Raw genomic sequence first — 18,716 nt, forward strand, 5'->3', positions numbered from 1 at the left:
TATGCCAGAAAACTGAGAATCATTCTTGATGATTTTCCTGCCTTTACACTTGACAGTCAATAAATCAGCAAGCCCTGTCAAGTGTACCTCCAAAAATATATATTGCATCTCTTCATTTCTCTGCATTTCTCTTGTCTCCACTCTATTCCAAGGTCTCTTCTTCATTACCCGTACTTGAAGGCTGTACTGGGTATAACGAGAAATGTGAATAATACTTTGCACAGATTAAGTGCTCAATAAATATTCATAGAAGAAGAGGACTTTAAAAAAAGCGTTACTGGATAATATATCTCTTTTAATGCTCCTTTTGATTTGCAGAAGAAAAAAGGGTGGGTCACTTTATGAAATACACCAATGAGTAGATCCACATCCTGGGTATTGTTAATGTCATGGTCTTGCTTGCCTCCTACTTTCCTACCGTTTTACTTTTTGCCTTTATTCTGTCTCACTCTCTTGCTCTGTCTCTTATTCTTGATCTCACTCTTCTTAATCTCCCTTAAAGTATTTACAATTTATTGCATAATTGTTATGCACCAATACTCTGATGGAACTTTCACGTATTACTGCGTTGTGTCCTTTAATCCACACCACCACCCTATGAAGTAGGTACTATTTTTAGCTTATATTGTAGATGAGAAACTCAGGCTCAGAAGGCTTAAGTGGCTCATTCAAGGTCATGCACTGGGGAGGAAGAGAACTGATGTGGATATGAGGAATGGGATACCGGAAGAGTGGAGACCAGTTAGCTATTGAAATATTCTAGTCCAGGGATAAATTAAGGCCTGAATTAGGGCAGTGTCAGAGGGAATGTAAATATGGGGGCAGGTGGGTAACAATGAAAATAGGTTATTTAGAAGTGCTGATGGGCACTCTTTAATAAAATATCCACAGAGCCTCATGTGTACTGAAAGTATATTTCATTCTTCAAAAAACTTCACGTGAGATTCAACAAGTCACCAGAAGCACAGAACAGAAATAAGGGAGAGAATCCAAAACTGATTTCCAATAAAGTTTCAAGATCCTTAGATTATTGCTAAACTCCAGGGAGTGAATAAAGGCATTCTTTCAAATGATGCCATCCAATTTCCTGCTGTGGGAGTGCTATCCCAATAAAAACAACTTTTTTTTTTTTTTTTAAGGGTCTTCTTTACTAGAGTAACTGAGTGACTTTGGAAAGGGTGTAAGATGAGCTTGTCTTCACCTGAAATTTGCTCTCCAGGGAGTAAGGCAAAATATCAGTATGCAGTGGAGATAGGTAGGATTAGAGGCAGAAGTTTATGAAATGTGGCTTCTGAGGAAGAATTTGGGATGGCAGACTTAATCAATTACTTTTTTCTATTTTCTCACATACTACCTGTATGGATCTAGAAAGAAGAAAAAAAAAGGAATTTATTAATGGAGCCCATGAAAGGAACAATGCCACAGGGCTATACCAGAAGTTGGGAAGCAGTGAGCAACCAGACTGTTTTATTAAATCAATAAGTCTAACTCTTATCTACTGGGCGTATTTGGAAAATGACTCGTCTTTATGGTAATCCAAGAGGGTATAGAGGGGTTTGGAGAGGGTGAAACTGGTGGTTATTTTTTTTTTTTTTCAAATCTGAAAGAAAAAAGTAGAATTAGTCATGGATTCAAGATAGAATAGTGCATCAGTGAAAAGGATTCATTTATTCCATTCAAGAAAGAAAAGGCCCAAAAGTCAAGGCACAAGTGTTAGAATTGATTTTTCAAAAATCAAAGGTCATGTGTTAAGTACTTTTAATAAAATTCATTATCAGGCTTGCCCATGAACACTAGGTCTAGGTCATGTTAAAAGATGTTCCTGTTATCAGTGACATTTTTAGGTGGCTTGATAAGGGAATGGGAAATGAAGTCTGATACTGAACAATGGTAGAACAGGCCTCGTACAGACGATAAGATGCATTATATTATCAATTGAGAAAAAGTGGCTAAAAAACATTTCTTTCTCTTCCTCAAACGGTATAATTTGGGATGCCCAGCTGATCATCTGCAGAAAAAGAACCTAAGCAGAAAGAGTTTGATCACTGGGGTCTTTGCAGTCGTCTAGCACTAGCTTGAAATCAATGAGAAGGCGTAAAAGATCCTAATAAACTTAGTTGTTACCCAGAGATGAGGATGAATAAAATAATAGAACCACTTCCAAAAATGAATAATAACCATTGACAGGGTTCACCTCCTGGCGAGCAGAGTGTCTAACTGATTCTATTAATTAATTACTACTAGGCATTGCTATTAAGGTATCGGCTATGTGGGAATAATTTATACAATCACTGGAAATCATCAAATATGATAAAGAAAAATTATTATCTGTCAAAAACTAAGTATTACTCATGTAATCTTTAGTATAATTAGGTTCTCTATGCTTGTCAAATAATTCACAACCATTGGGCAGACATACTAAGAGTGATTATTCTCCCCTTTTCAGTGTGTACATAGAGATTTAGATCATTTGTAAGACTAACATGAGGTAACTCTACAAAACCATAGCAAAGAGTTAACTGAAAATCAAAAGGTCTAACTCTTGGTCTAAGGTTTAATATCTACATTCCTAGCTTCATTTTCTGTGTGAATTTAATTTGGACTTTTAAAAATAAGCTTATATTCCTTAGGAAAAGGCCCTGGATTTTCCAAAGGCTGGTTGTGGGAAGACATATAGGATGTATTTAAAATCTAGTCATTTAAATTTGGTTTTATTCCTTTCGAGAGTATTTTCTAGAAGAATATAGATGAATAGAATTTCCAGGTAGAGGCTCTCTGATTCCTTACTTTAATGTGAAATAATAAAAAAAAAGAGAACAGAGAATTCAACAGTTGCAAAATCATCCAGCAAAGGTGTGTGGCGACCTCCGACCAGTCATTCATTTAACTCTGTCTCAGTTTCCTCCTTTGTAAACTTGTAAAATGGTGGTAATATCTGCCACAACTGCCTTGAAATGTTGAAACATAAAAATAAAATGAGTAATAGAATGTAAGTGTAGCTGGTCATCTAATTCTGCTTTTCTTTACTAGATTCTAAAGCCCTTGAGAGCAAAGAGCATGTTCACCCATGTGTGTGCGTGTGTACTTAAGGCTATGAGGTCTTTTAAAGCAAAGGACAATATATTATTATTTTACTCATTAGTTTATCTCCCAAAGAACTTATCCAAATGCTTTAAATGCACACATTGGTCTAGCCGTATCTCTTTGGCATAACCCAAAAGATTTCTTTTTGAATTTTGTTCCAATCTACTTTTCCATTTTGTGACCCTATAAATCCCCTTTGCTCTAGCTACTAAGGTACTACTCATTCACTTAAAGATGCTCTATATTTTCATGATATTTTGAACTTGTTCTTGATATTCCTTCTGTCTTAAATACTTTTCCATGCCCTCCATGAACTCCCACTCACACTTGAAGGATGGGCTTCTTGTAAAGTCTTCCTTGACCACATGAGGCAGACTTCATCTCTCCCCCAGCAGACTCCTGTTGTATTTTCTATTTCTATTGTATTTCTATTTTAGCATTTTGTGTTGCTTTTATTAGCTAATGTGTCTATTTCCTCAGCCAGGATGGACACACCATGACTAATTCAGTTTTGTTTCCTCGGTTCCAAGGATAATACTTGCAACACAGCAGGGATACACTTAATATATTTTGAATGAATAATAATTAAGTAAATTGGACTCTCAACCTCTTGAACTTCCCCCTTGAGAGGTGATATTAAATGGTACAGAATACCAGCTTCCAACTCATGTTATATCATTTCAAACCCTGCCTCTACCACTTCTTAAATTACTTTAAAGTTACTTAACCACTTCTTTCCAGATTACTGAAATATACAAAGTATATAGAAATAGACCCTACTCATAGGGTCATTGTGAGGATTAAATAACATAATCCATGTACAGAGCTTAGCCAGGCCTATTGTAAGTTCAAAAAATGTGTCAACAAGTATTAATAGAAGGGATATTTGGTTTTTCACATTTGAAGGGTAGTGGGGGTGAACTAAATGTCTGTACTGCCATACTCTTTAAATATATTCTAACAACTTCACTAATCAGATCAATCCTATGTAACTAGGTCCATCTGGGATAATTAAAATATATCTATTAGTGGGTTGGGTTATTATGTAATTAGTGTACATACTCTGAAATGGTTAAACTCCTTACGTAGCAACTGACTGTGACTTCAGATGTTTTCCTTTCCTTTCACAAGGGAACTAGGTTATTTGCAGAGCACCAGTTAATCAGTAGTAAAACCTAAACCAGTCCGGTTGCCGTTGATTCCGACTCATAGTGATCCTAAAGGATTTCTACTCTTCTAGAAATTCTAGAACTGCCTCATGGAATTTCCAAGGAGCACCTGGTTGATTTGAACTGCTGAACCTTTGGTTAGCTGCTGTAGCACTTAACCATGCTGGAAAAAGAAGCTGGGACTTGTCTCCCTGGAGAGTCCTGCTCTCCCTCTGCTACACTGCCACATAGTTGAAAAGAGATCAAAGAGGCCCTGGGGTTATGACCCGCGCAGCTCAGAAATCCATTCCTTGGTTTTCAGTCTGGCCTCTTTATAATAGCCAGTCATTTGTTTTAATCACCTCGAAAGAAAAACTTTACGGGTTTATTTTTAAAAACAATTAAATTTCCACCAAGGTATTACAAAACCAAAACCAAACTAAACCAATTGCGGTCAGGTCAATTCCAACTCATAGCAAACCTATAGGACAGAGCAGAATTGCCTCATAGAGTTTCCAAGGAGTGCCTGGTGAATTTGAACTGCTGAGCCTTTGTTTAGCAGCCGTAGCACTTAACCATTATGCAACCAGGGTTTCCAAGGTATTATTTAAAAAAAAAAAAAAAAAAAACTCATTGTGGTAGATTCCATTCCAACTCATAGTAACCCTATAGGACAGAGTAGAACTGCCCCACAGAGTTTCCAAGGAGCACCTGTTGGATCTCAACTACTGACCTTTTGGTTAGCAGCCAAACTCTTAACCCCTAAGCCACGAAGAAGGTGTTATAGGTGTATCATTAATAACAAAATGAAACGTTGTCAGGTCCTGGGCCATCTTCACGATCACTGATATGCTTGAGTCCACTGTTGTAGCCACCATGTCAATCCATCTTCATTGAGGATTTCTCTCATTTTCATTGGCTCTCTACCAAATATGATTATACTCACATAAGTACATACTGTTATATTATACTCTCTTTATACTTGACTGTTTATTTAGCTGTATATAAAATTCTAGGTTTAAAGTCTTCTGTGACTAGAGTTTTATAAGTATTCTTCCATTGTTTTCTAAGTCCAAATGTTGTTGAGAAATGTGATGGTATTCTTATTCTTGATGATTTTTTATGTGATTTGCTTTTTTGTTTTCCCCTTTATGACAACTTTTGGATCCCCTTTCCCTCACCTATCCCCAGTGATCTGGTATTTCACATCAACATGCCTTGATGCAGTTCTCTTTCATTTATTACATCAGACATTTCACATTGCCTTTCAGACTAGCGTGCCAAGTTTTCCAGTTCTGTGAGATTTTTAATGTTAGGGTGTTTTTCTTCTTGTTGTTGTGGTTGTTTTTCTGCTTTGTTTTTTGCTAATTTGCTGCCTCCTATTTTTCCTGATTTTTCATTCTCTCATCTTAATAGTTAGGTGTTGAAAATTTTAAATTAAACTTTAATTTCTTATCTTTTTTTCTCTGATTTCCTATGACATATTTCCCCCTGAATTATGGGAGATTTCTTTTATTTTTTCTTCCAACTCAACTATTGAATATTTAATTTCTACAATCTAATTATGATTTCCAGAATTTTTTTTTCTCAACTCATATTATTCCTGTATTTTTCTCCTCTTCTTTTTTAACGAGTGTACTATCTTCACTTAGATTAAGAAAGAATTAATGACAGTACTGGATAATTTTTCTGCTATATGCTTTATTGTTGTTTCTTCAGGTGCCATTCTCTTTTTATTTATATTTGCCTGTTTTTCATGCTGGAGGTTTTCTTTGATGTCTGATAGTTTTGTATTGCCAGTTCAATTAAAGGTGAAATCCTCAAAAGCTGATTTCAACCTAGAACCAAACCCATTGCCATCGAGTTGATTCTGATTCCTAGCAACCTTATAAGGCAGAGTAGAACTGCTGCACATGGTTTCCAAGGCTGTAATCTTTACAGAAGCAGACTGTCACATCTTTCTCCTTTGAAGTGGCTGTTGGGTTTGAACCGTTGGCCTTTCAGTTAGCAGCTGAGAGCTTAACCACTGTACCACCAGGACCCCTTCAAAAGCTGATTGGAAGTTGCAAATTCTAGTGCATGAGTAGGGCTTGTTAAGTGCTGGGCATCAAGATCAGGGGGTTGGTAAAACACTCAACTCTTGTTTTCTATAACCCAGTGCTGTGGAGTCGATTCCGACTCATAGCGACCCTGTAGGACAGAGTAGAACTGCCCCCATAGAGTTTCCAAGGAACACCTGGCATATCTTGTTTTCTACAGCGCCTAGCTATTCATTTGCTCTGGAGAAGGACTCTAGCCTTGTTGCCGTTGCTTATGGTGTTAGACAAAGGAAGAAGGTTTGGAAGTCTCATCTTAGAGTTTGAATCTTTGACTTAATAACCCTTGCCCTCATCCCTATTCTCTTCTATGCTTGATATTTTCTACATCCTCAGAAGCTAAAGCTCTTACCTACTCTAAAGTCAGGGAGGATTGGAAGACTGATTTTACCGGGTATGGGTAGAAACCTGAGGGACTAACTGATCTTTATGACTTTCAATCCACCCCCTACTTCAGCACCATGCCTTAGCCCTGCCTTTTAAGACATCTAAACCCCACTGCCATCTAACAAACACTAATTTCCAGGCTTTCCTGAATTTCGTTATGCATATTTCTTTGCTTTTTATCAGTGTATCTTACGTATTTGGGTTTTAGCCTCTTCGTTATGTTCGGCCACCACACTTCCCTCCAATGTATAACTTCTGAATATTTGTTGACATTTCTCATCCACTATTTTTTGGGTGTAGTTCTGTTCTGTATGCCCTGGTGGCACAGTGGTTAAGATCAGCATTTCGAATCTATCAGTTGCTCCTTGGAAACCCTGTGGGACAGTTCTACTCTGGCCTATAGGGTCACTATGAGTCAGAATCAACTCGATGGCAATAAGTTTGTTTGTTTGTTAATATATCTTTAGGAGTTTACATACTTTAAATTTTTTTCTTATCATTTTAGTGGTGTTTTGCAAGGGAGAGATAATAATGCATATAACCAATCAAGTGAATTGTGTATGTTTGTTAAAATCAGACAAATAGAAGTTCTGTGAGATTTTAAGAACAGATTTAATTTGGTTGTAAGGAGCAATCCCTAATGCTTCATACTTCCTGCCGTATTCACACTTAGGGTTGGGTCACTTCTTTGACTAGGGTCCTTTGGATCCTTCCTTTCTCCGATGTTTTAATTTACATCTCTTATTTTACAGAGTATCAAAGTAAGCTGGCTGCCTCCTCCATCAGAAACACAAAATGGATTTATTACAGGCTATAAAATTCGACACAGAAAAACGACCCGCAGGGGTGAGATGGAAACACTGGAGCCAAACAATCTCTGGTACCTGTTCACAGGTCAGTGTTCATATGGTCTAGTCTTGCAAGATTTTGACGAATTAAAAGCTTTAGGAATAAAATATACTCTCAACTTCAAGGAACATTGGTTTTTTCTTTCCTGGCAGGTGACATTTGTTGGCCTGAACAAGAATAACCTTTATATTTTTAACTTTATATTCTCTGTAATGCTTTCACTACATACTTTGCTTCTGGATTATCATCTTAATAAATGTATCATAGAATTTTTATACATCATGGGTTCAATCCAGGTTAGTGTCTCAGCATTGCTGATTCAGCAGTAGCTCTTATTGTCTAATATTGTCTAATACCTTTAAATGTCATCTAACAAAATGCTTTAGTTACATGAACCCCCTACACCCAATCTCAATCTCCAGAGCTGAGGATGGGGTTAGAAAATGGGGAGAAGGGTAGATTGGCCAGTTAAGAGAGAATTTATTCTACTTTCCATAAATATAAAAATAAATTAATTTTAATACCAATATTGATAGAACTCATAGTAGGTAAAACTTGCCTATATAAACTGGGGAAAATGCCATACAAGAATTTGAGAACTTTTTAAAAAATAAAATGATAAAACATATATTTCCTTTAAGTACTGGAACCTTTAATACACGTCAGTTCAAATTCCTAAAAAACAGAGTCAGAGAGAAGTCTTTCAAGATAATGCTTTTTGGAGGTGCAAGCCCAGAAGAGCAAGAGTGAAGGAAAAAGGGAAGTGAGACAGGGAAGAAAAGAAGTCAAATAATGGTGATACATTATTGAGCAGGCCACAACTTTGGATCAAACACAGAGCTTGCTAGGCCATGTGAGATTATGAGACCATATTAACTACACTATGTCTTGCCACAGTCCATGGCTGGATAGGAAGTGTGAGTAGTTTCTGTCTTGTCTATCGTTGATCAAAGTCCACCCATACATTGTTAATCACAGTGTACTTCCAGACAGTTCCCTAGCAAGCCAGAGTTCCTGGTGAAGGAGACATGGAGAGTCCGTGTCAGTCAGCACTTTATGTAATGGTGGCTTGGGCTAGGACAGCAGCAATGCTCTAGGCGTTATAGGATTGCATGAACTTTTGCAAAGGGCTTGGGAGAAAAAAAATATATATATATTATTTTGGGGAGGCAAGGAATGCAGCAGTGGCTCATGATGGATTGATAGGTGGCGTTGAGCAATTCTGGGGTGCCACATAAGTTGAATCAGAACAATGTACAAACTATAAATTGTATAGTTTACAGCTAATGGATAAACTATCACTGCAAATAAGAAATACATATATATATATATAATCCCCTATTTTCTCCTTTCTCTATACTGTGTACTGAGAAACTAAGTAGATTTCCATTTTAAATCATAACACACACTTGCATGCATGCATACACAACACACGTGCTCACGCACACACGCGGGTATGCACACACACAATAAGCACACATGTACACACACATGTTGTAAGCTTCTTGTTTAGCGTATACTCTGAGGCCTGATAGTAGTCTATTTATTTTGCCTGATGCTACAATATTATTTGTATAAAATTTTAGCATGCTGTTGCAGGTGTTTCCACGATAGATTGCCGAAACCCACATTATTTGTTTTGAATCTGGACAAAATCACCTAAATAGGTATTGTTAAATCTAAGGGGAAGTTGCGAAACTCTACCATATCATTTAAGAAACTAAAAAAAAAAAAAAGCCAAGCTTTTTTTCCTGATGAAATAACCAAAGAAAGGAAAAAATAAAATAACTGAAGTTAAATATTTGTGCTCATTAGGATAATCTGCCACAACGTGTAATTTTCTTTGAGAGAAATCACCAATGTTGAAAAATCTTGAAGAAAAAATTTTAGTGTAATTCCTAAGATTTAAGATTAGACCTGAACTAGTTGCCGCGGAGTCGATTTTGACTGATGGCAACGCCACGTGTCAGAGTAGAACTGTGCTCAATAGAGTTTTCAATTGCCGGTTTTTTGGAGTAGACCACCAGTTTTTCTTCCGAGGTACCTCTGGGTAGACTCAAACCTATAACTTTTCAGGTAGCATGTTAACTGTACTAACCAGGGACTCCTTCACTCCTTAGATAGTGATATAATTAAAAATCACCTTCAGATACCTCATCTGTATCTCTGGTGGTAGATTAGAATGGATTGTAAGCTTAGTTTACTCCAACCTTCCTCTTCTACAGATACTGAGATTTGAAACCCTGAAATTGTCCTTTCATTCCTTTTCCAATTTAAATGAAAAAGACTAAAATTATAATTTTTTTCATAAAGTAATAAATTATGAGTATTCCATTAGAAAAACTAAGGATTGGGTATTTAATTCACAGAAGTGAAATGACCAATAAGCATGAGAAAATGTTCAATCTCATTAGTAATTAAAAAATGAAAATTAAAATAAATGACTTAGCAATTTCCTTTGATTGAAGTGATAAAAATAAAAATGAATGATGATACGCCCTTGTGGAAAGCATATTAGAAGTGTGAAATCTCACATACTGTTTATGGAACAGAAAATTCATAGTATCTTTCTGGAAAACAGTGGGGAGATACGTGTATAGATACACATGTGTATGTGTGTTTGCATACAGAGATGTTATGACCTAGATTTCCAACTTCTAGGAAGCAATCACATTTTTTACAATGTTTAACTATAAATATGTTCATTGCAATGTTACTTTAAAAGCAAATAATGATAAAAAAAAAAAAAGACCCTAATTATCCTACAATAGGCAGTTGACAACTGGTATATTATACTGGATATTATACTGAATTATCTGCCTATTGTCAATAGGCAGATAATTTGGTATAATATACCATGGAATACTGTATATCTATAGAAAACCATGTGCAAAAATATTAAAGAAGTGTTAAATGTTTAAAATATATAGTTAAGTGTATAACTCAGTTTTCAGGGTTAGTACATGAGACCATATTTGCACACCAAAAATAGATTTGAATGCATAGCAAAAATTTGAAACAATATATATATACCAAAATATTAAGATTGTCGCTTTCGTACTGACAATAAAATATATATTTTTAAATTGCATATGGAAAGTTAAAAACAAGAATTCAGGACTCTAATGTCATGCTATAACTTTTGGTTACCAAAATTGAAGATTTCCTCTGGCTAAAGTGAACTTTATGCCTACTAACCACCACTCATCCGTTAGTTTTTTTGTGCTGTGGTGGTTTGTGTGTTGCTGTGACGCTGGAAGCTATGGCACCAGTATTTCAAATACCAGCTGAATCACCCATTGTGGACAGGTTTCAGCAGAGTGTCCAGACTAAGACAGACTATGAAGAAGGACCTGGCGGTCTACTTCTAAAAACTTGGCCAGTGAAAACCTTATGAATGGCAACAGAACATCATCTGATATAGTGCTGGAAGATGAGCCCCTCAGGTTGGAAGGCACTCAAAATATGACTGGAGAAGACCTGCCTCCTCAATGTAGAGTTGATCTTAATGATGCGGATGGAGTCAAGCTTTCAGTAACTTCATTTGCTGATATAGTCACACTCAAAATGAGAAGAAACAGCTGCCAACACCCATTATCAATCAGAACGTGGAATGTATGAAGTATGAACCTAGAAAAATTGGAAGTCATCAAAAATGAAATGGAAAGCATAAAGATCTCTATCTTAGGCATTAGTGAGCAGAAATGGACAGGTATTGGCCAGTTTCAATTGGAAAATCATATGGTCTACCATGCAGGTATAAAAATGGCTTGAGGGTGGTATCTGACCTCCTCCAACCCCACAAGGGGGAAAGAGAACCAAGATCAACAGCCCAAGGCTGATTCTTGAGGCATAGGTCAGACACTCCTCCTTCCTCTCTTTGCCATCTCTATCAATTCTGACACCAACTTTTCCTCCCATAGCACTCTCTACTGGGTTTGCTAATTCATTGCAATGGCCACACAGAACTCAAAGACCATACTCACAATTATGGGGTTTATTCTAAGGAAAGTAACAGTTACAGTTCAGGCTCAGGAACACTCAAGATACAGTTCTTCCATCAGGATAGCCTCTTATGAGCCATGCTCATGGGCATGCCTCTCCCTGGCCCTCAGTCTCCACTGAAAGGCACTCAGTTTTCTCTCTCCATGAATAGGGAAGCCCACCATGCTGTCTTCTGCTGCTGGGTCCCTGCTGCTGGCCTCTCCTTCCTTGATAACGGGCTTCTCCTCTCTGCTCTGGAATTGGCTCTTTTTTAAGGCAAAACTGGCCTAGCCCCTTGGCGGGACACATTTACCCTATCACACAATCACCTGGGTGGGAGTTGCAAGACCATGGCTAGAAAATCCACATACAAAAGTAATTAATCCACTGCAGCAGGCAATGACAAATTGAAGAGGAATGGGCTCACATTTATTGTCAGAAAGAACGCTTCAAGATCTATCCTGAAGTACAATGCTGTCAATGATAGGATAATATCCATAAATCTACAAGGAAGACCAGTTGATACGACTATTATTCAAATTTATGCACCGACCACTAAGGCCAAAGGTGAAGAAACTGAAGATTTTTACCAACTTCTACAGTCTGAAGTTGATCAAACATGCCATCAATATGTGTTGATAATTACTGGTAGTGGGAATGCAAAAGTTGGAAACAAAGAAGGATTGGTAGTTGGAAAAAGTGGCCTTAGTGACAGAAATGACTATAGAGATCGCATGATAGAGTTTTGCAAGACCAACGACTTCGTCATTGCAAACACCTTTTTTCAACAACATAAACGGCAGCTATACACATGGATCTCACCAGATGGAATACACAGGAATCAAATTGACTACATCTGTGGAAGGGGTAATGCAGAAGCCCGATATCATCAGGCAGACCAAGGCCAGGGACCGGCTGTGGGACAGACTATTGATTGCTCACATGCAAGTTCAAGTTGAAGCTGAAGAACATTAAAATAAGTCCATGAGAGTGAAAGTATGACTTTGAGTATATCCCACCTGAATTTGGAGGCTATCTCAAAAATAGATTTGATGTCTTAAAACCTAATGACCGAAGACCAGGCAAGCTGTGGAATAACATTAAGGGCATCATACATGAAGAAAGTAAAAGGTCATTAAAAAGAAAGAAAAGACCAAACTGGATGTCAGAAAAGACTCTGAAACTTGCTCTTGAATGTAGAGTAGCTAAAGGAAATGGAAAAAATGATGAAGTAAAAGAGACGAACAGAAGATTTCAAAGGGCAGCTCGAAAAGACAAAGTAAAGTATTATAATGAAATATGCAAAGACCTGGAGTTAGAAAAACAAAAGGGAAGAATATGCTTGGTGTTTCTCAAGCTGAATGAGCTGAAGAAAAAAATCAAGCCTAGAGTTGCAATACTGAAGGATTCTATGGGCAAAATATTGAACTACACAGGAAGCATCAAAAGAAGATGGAAGGAATACAGAGAGCCACTATACCAAAAAGAATTTGCTGATGTTCAACCATTTCAGGAGGTAGCATATAATCAAGAACTGATGGTAATGAAGGAAGAAGTCCAAGTTGCATTGAAGGCATTGGCAAAAAACAAAGCTCCAGGAATTGACAGAATACCAATTTAGACATTTCAACAAACAGATGCAATTCTAGAAGGGCTCATTGTCTATGCCAAGAAATTTGGAAGACAGCACCTGTCCAAACAACTGGAAGAGATCCATATTCATGCCCGTTCCAAAGAAAGGTGATCCAACAGATTGCCCTTGAATTATGGTATTGAGGAAGGATATTAAATATACCATGGACTGCCAGAAAAATGAATAAATTTTTATCTTGGAAGAAATACAGCCAGAATGCTCCTTAGAAGCGAAGATGGCGAGGCTTTGTCTCACGTTCTTTGGGCATGGTATCAGGAGGGACCAGTCCCTGGAGAAGGACATCATGCTTGGTAAAGTAGAGGGCCAGCAAAAAAGAGGAAGGCCCTCAAGGAGATACACTGACATAGTGGCTGCAACAATAGGCTCAAACATAGCAACAATTGTGAGGATGGTGCAGGACTGGACAGTGTTTTGTTCCAGTGTTCATGATGCCACTGTGAGTCAGAACTGATTCAACAGCACCTAACAACGACAACAACATATCCACTGAACAGCTAAGAAGGGAGTGGTTCAGTACATAAATGAATAGTAGTGGTGGCACAGTGGCTAACTGCTCAGCTGCTTACCCAAATATCGGTGGTTCGAATTCACCACCCACTCCATGGGAGAAAGATGTGGCAGTCTGCTTCTATGAAGATTATAGCTTTGGAATAAAAGACCAGGCTTGCTGGTCTGACAGAGACAGAAGCCCCTAGAGTATGGCCCCCAGACGCCCTTTTAACTCAGTACTGAAGTTACCCTGAGGTTCAGCCTTCAGCCAAAGATTAGATGGGTCTCTACAGCCAACAATAATACACAAGAGAGATGTGCTTCATAGTTCAATTATGTATATGAGACTAATGGGCACACCAGCCCAAAAGCAAAAATGAGAATGCAGGAAAGGGCAGAAAAACTGTACTAATGAAAACAGGGAATTATGAGGTGGAGAAGGGAAAGTGCTGACACATCACAGGGTTGGCTACCAACATCACAAAACAATTTGTGTATTAACTGTTCAATGAGAAACTAATTTGCTATGTAAACTTTATCTAAATTGCAATTTAAAAAAACATTATAGCTTTGGAAACCTTGTGGGAGCAGTTCTCCTCTGTCCTATAGAGTAGCTATGAGTCGGAATCTACTAGGTAGCAACCGGTTTTTGTTTGTTTAGTAAACCATATGGTCAAAAGAACTTACTAGTGTGAATTGTTTAGTGTTATGAGTTATTTAGGTAAGTGGAATTTAACATAGTCAGCTCAGTTTTAGTGAACTTAGATTTTGACTCCATAAATATACAAAATTTTAGGGTTTTCCTTCTACAAAATGTAAAATAATAAGGGGAAAAGAAGAAAAAACCTATATAGAGCAGCAAGTATTGGCCTTTTCAGTACCAAACACTCTGTATTAGTTTCTTAGTACTGCCAAAACAAATTACTACAAACTTTGTAGCTTAAAATTTATTCTCTCACAGTTCAAGGGTACAGAAGTCCAAAATTAAGGTAGGTGTCGGTTTGGTTCCTTCAAGAGGTTCTGAGAGAAAAAGCACCCCATGCCTCTCTCCTAGCTTCTGGTGGTTGCCAACAATCCTTGGCATTCTTTGGCTTGTAGATGCATCACTCTAGTCTCTGCCTCCATCTTTACTTCACTTTCTTCTCTGTATCCTCTTCTATAAAGGGAAACCCTGGTGGCATAGTGGTTAAGTGCTACAGCTTGAACCAAAAGGTCGGCAGTTCGAATCCGCCAGGCGCTGCTTGGAAACTCTATGGGGCAGTTCTACTCTGTCCTATAGGGTAGCTATGAGTTGGAATCGACTCAATGGCACTGGGTTTAGTTTTTTTGGTTTTCTTCTATAAAGACACCTGTCATTGGCTTTAAGACCCATACTAAATGCAGAATGATTTTATCTTGAGATCCTTAACTATTTCATCTGCAAAGGACTTATTTCCAAATAAGGTCTCTTCCTGAGGGTCTAACGGACAGGAATTTGGGGGGAGTGCTGTTCAACCCACTACAGACCCCTTTTATTATTTTTACTCTCAAGGACAATCATTTTGAATTATATTCTCTAATAAAATTTATTTATTCAAAAATAAATCATTTCTGCATTTTTTATTCATCTAAGTTATGTGTGGCAAATAGAGCTTCTAAACAGCGTAATCAGCATAGGATAACCCATCACCACTCTGGTTTAGCATTATTCCAGCTAAAAGCAAAGAAATGGGATGAACTAATTAGCTTGTTATTGGGATAAAGCTCACATACCCATTCCCATCTTTATGGATTTATAGGAGTCTTGACTCCGAATTTGAAGTCTTCATTCATGCTGTTACTTCTTCATGTATATAGTTATAAAAATGTATCTGGGAATGCAGACATGATCTAAGGAGTTATCCTTGTAACTCTACCTGATAATTACATAATTGTTGCAAAAATGTTATACATGCTCATTTTTTTTTTTTTTTATTTTGAGCAGAAGAAATAAAAACAGCCAGTAAATAGCCTGATACTTGTAAATAACCTACACTTTCCTCTCTCCTGCTTGGTGACTTGGCTTCAGTAATACCTGTTGCATTTCTAGACATTGTGGAAATGGCATCAATGCTACAGAACACCCAGGAACCAGGAAGTACTATACACTGGTAGCATGGGTGTGATTTTAACCTGTCCCCGGGATATATCTAATAACGTATACACTTACTTCATGGTATGCAGATGTAATTGATCTGCCGTATGAATCTGCAGCGCTACAAAATGTACAGGGTTTGACCCCATGTTTTCAGTGCCTGTAAGATACATGGGTGTATTGATTTGGCTGTTCAAAGATTGGAAATGCCAGAATGCTTCATCTGGATGATTTAAATATTCAGGTGTAGAGACTCAAGCATTTTTATTTTTATTTTTTTACAATCCTCTATTTGTTAAACAGGTGTTTTGTGTATGTGTGTGTTTTTTACTAGGATAATGAGACATCTGCAATAACAAAGTAATTCAGAATTATAACAAGGATTTTAAATCGTTGCTATCAGTTTTATTGTGGGAACCCATGTCAGCTAAATTTTAAAGTGCTGTTTTTAATTTTTGAGTGCTTTTCAGAGAAGGTTGTTTGGAATTGAATGTAAGAGTTTTCTTGTGTTTCATGGCCAATATAGAATCAACATATTGATAAACATGCATTGGTATTTTATGGACTGAAAATTGAAACAATAGCATAACAATTTTAAAACAAGGTTAACATTAGGGGGATAAAAGGAAATGTTATTGTTTAAATAATGGGCTATCTCTTACCATAAATTCTAAGAGATTAGAAATAGAAAAGAATTGCAGAGCTAGAAGCTCTTATTATTGGGAATGAAACCAGGCAGAGGGTAATCTGCTTTTGAGAATAAGACTTTTATTACAGCCATGAAAAGCATTGCTAGCTGTACCATACTCCCTTTAGAATAAAATTAGAAGCAGCTAGAAAGCACACACACACACACACGCACACATGCGCGCGCACACACACACACACACACACGCTGAGACCGAACTATAAAACTAAACTAAACTAGACTAAAACTGTAACCATGGAGTCGATTCCAACTCATAGTGGCCTTGTAGGATAGAGTAAGAGCTGCCCCATAGGGCTTCCAAGGAGTAGCTGGTGGATTTGAACTGCCAAACTGTTGGTTGGCTGCCGCAGCTCTTAACCACAAATTTACTTATCCATGCCCCCGGGCCCCTTGTTTTACAGAAGGTATAACTGAGGCCTGGAGAGTGACATTTCTAAGATCCACCACTACTTAAGGGAATGATCACAACTTGATTATAGGTGTCCTGATTCATAGTTTAGTCCTGCTTCTACTACACCATGTCACCTGCCTTAGCTCACTTGATTGTGAATGATTGTGGCTATTTTGTGAACTGGTAGAAGATAATTGATAGTGAAAATAATTTTAACATTTATAATAATTATAATAGCCACATCCATCATTTGGTGAAATTTTGGCATACCAGCCACTATGCCAAAAGCTTTATATGTTTTCTAATTTAATCTTTATAATAATTTTTGATTTACATATTCCTACTTTATGGGTGAGAGAACTGAGGCAAAGAGGTAAGGCTAGCAAGTTTTTCAAGGGCACACAATGAATAAGTGATGTACCAAAAATTCAAATCTAATTCTGCCTAAATTAAAAACTCACTCTCTAATCTCTTAAACTGCAGGTCATGTGTTACTGGGCATGGGGCATGAATGAGTGATTGTGTGAGTGTATAAAGGGATATAGGAATAATGCAAGAACGAAAGGAGAGATATTTATTAGGTAATAAAAATTGAAGATTATCTTTGCATCTGCAGAAGCTGAATAATTCTAGAAGAGATTAAATCAAAGCTTCCTTAACCAATTGGTTTCAAAAATTATTATTTAATATTGCCACTAGCCCAGCTCAGGAAACACACCCCGGATAACGACTTCTAGAAATACAAGCACACACAGAAAGCCTTTGTTTACAGACTTGCCTCCCTCTATCCCACTACCGATGAATGAATGCATGAATGAATAAAAGCAGCATTGAAAGATCTTTCAATATCAGCTATCAGGGTTGGGCCAGAAAATTGCTCTTTCATGGTGGTGGTTAGTATAGCTCTTGAAGATACCTGTTCTTCCCAACAGAGTAACATGTTTTCTAAGCAGTAAACCAATGTAACTTTCTTTAAGCTGAATTTTGGGTTTTATTGATCTTTTACTGAGTTCACTGTCAGAATAAGATAAACATCAGTTCCATCCTGCCTTCCTAGTGTTCATTGTTCTGTTCTGGATGTAATTATTATAAACAGAGATTCCTTGCATATTTATATATGCAATATATATATGCTGTTGAGGTCCGTCTTGGGCTTCAGCCTTGGCAGGGGGGCCTTTGAAGAGAACAGAAGGGTCTACACAGCCCCCATAGGAGATAGGACAGAGACCAGAGTCTTCACTCAAGGGTAGTCCAGCCTCTGATTAAAACACCACACAGTATCCTTGCTTAATTTCCCTGAGCCTTCTTATTCTTATCTCTAAGATGGGAGTAATACTATAACCTATGCCTAAATCCCATAGTATTTGAAAATCAAGTTAGAAAACAACCTGCAAAGCACCATACAAATGTTAGTTAACTTTGTTTATCAAATGCTTGATTTTATAAATTACAAGCAGTTTGCCATTTGATCGTCACAGGAACACTAAAAGGTTGAAAGTAGGTATTATTAACTCCTTATTTTAGATGGGATGCTGAGACTAAAAGACCTTTCAGCACATCTGAAACTCGCCCCTTACAACAAAGAAGCAGGGACGTCTGCTGTCTAGAATTCTGAAGGTGATTCCCAGACTTCTTCTCTTAAAAAAACAAAACTTCTGGTTCTGCTTATCACCTCATCCTACACTTACCTAGACGCATCCTACACTTACCTCATCCTACACTTACGCAGAAAACGGTCACAGGTTAGATTCTGTTGCTAAGGGTTTGGTACAGAAAACACTAAATTTGGTAATCAGAAGGCCTGGGTAAATA

The 18,716-nt window shown here is 37.4% G+C and overlaps 1 protein-coding gene across 1 annotated transcript in view; it reads left to right on the forward strand.

The window, feature by feature from the left end:
- Positions 1-18,716, forward strand: part of DCC (DCC netrin 1 receptor) — a 1,314,656-nt gene that overhangs the window by 1,052,976 nt on the left and 242,964 nt on the right. The window contains exon 13 of the mRNA XM_049901020.1: positions 7,468-7,609. Coding sequence (XP_049756977.1) covers positions 7,468-7,609 — 142 coding nt within the window. The remainder of the gene's footprint in view (positions 1-7,467; positions 7,610-18,716) is intronic.

This window comes from Elephas maximus, chromosome 11 (genome assembly GCF_024166365.1).
Source record: "Elephas maximus indicus isolate mEleMax1 chromosome 11, mEleMax1 primary haplotype, whole genome shotgun sequence".
Lineage (NCBI taxonomy): Eukaryota > Metazoa > Chordata > Mammalia > Proboscidea > Elephantidae > Elephas > Elephas maximus.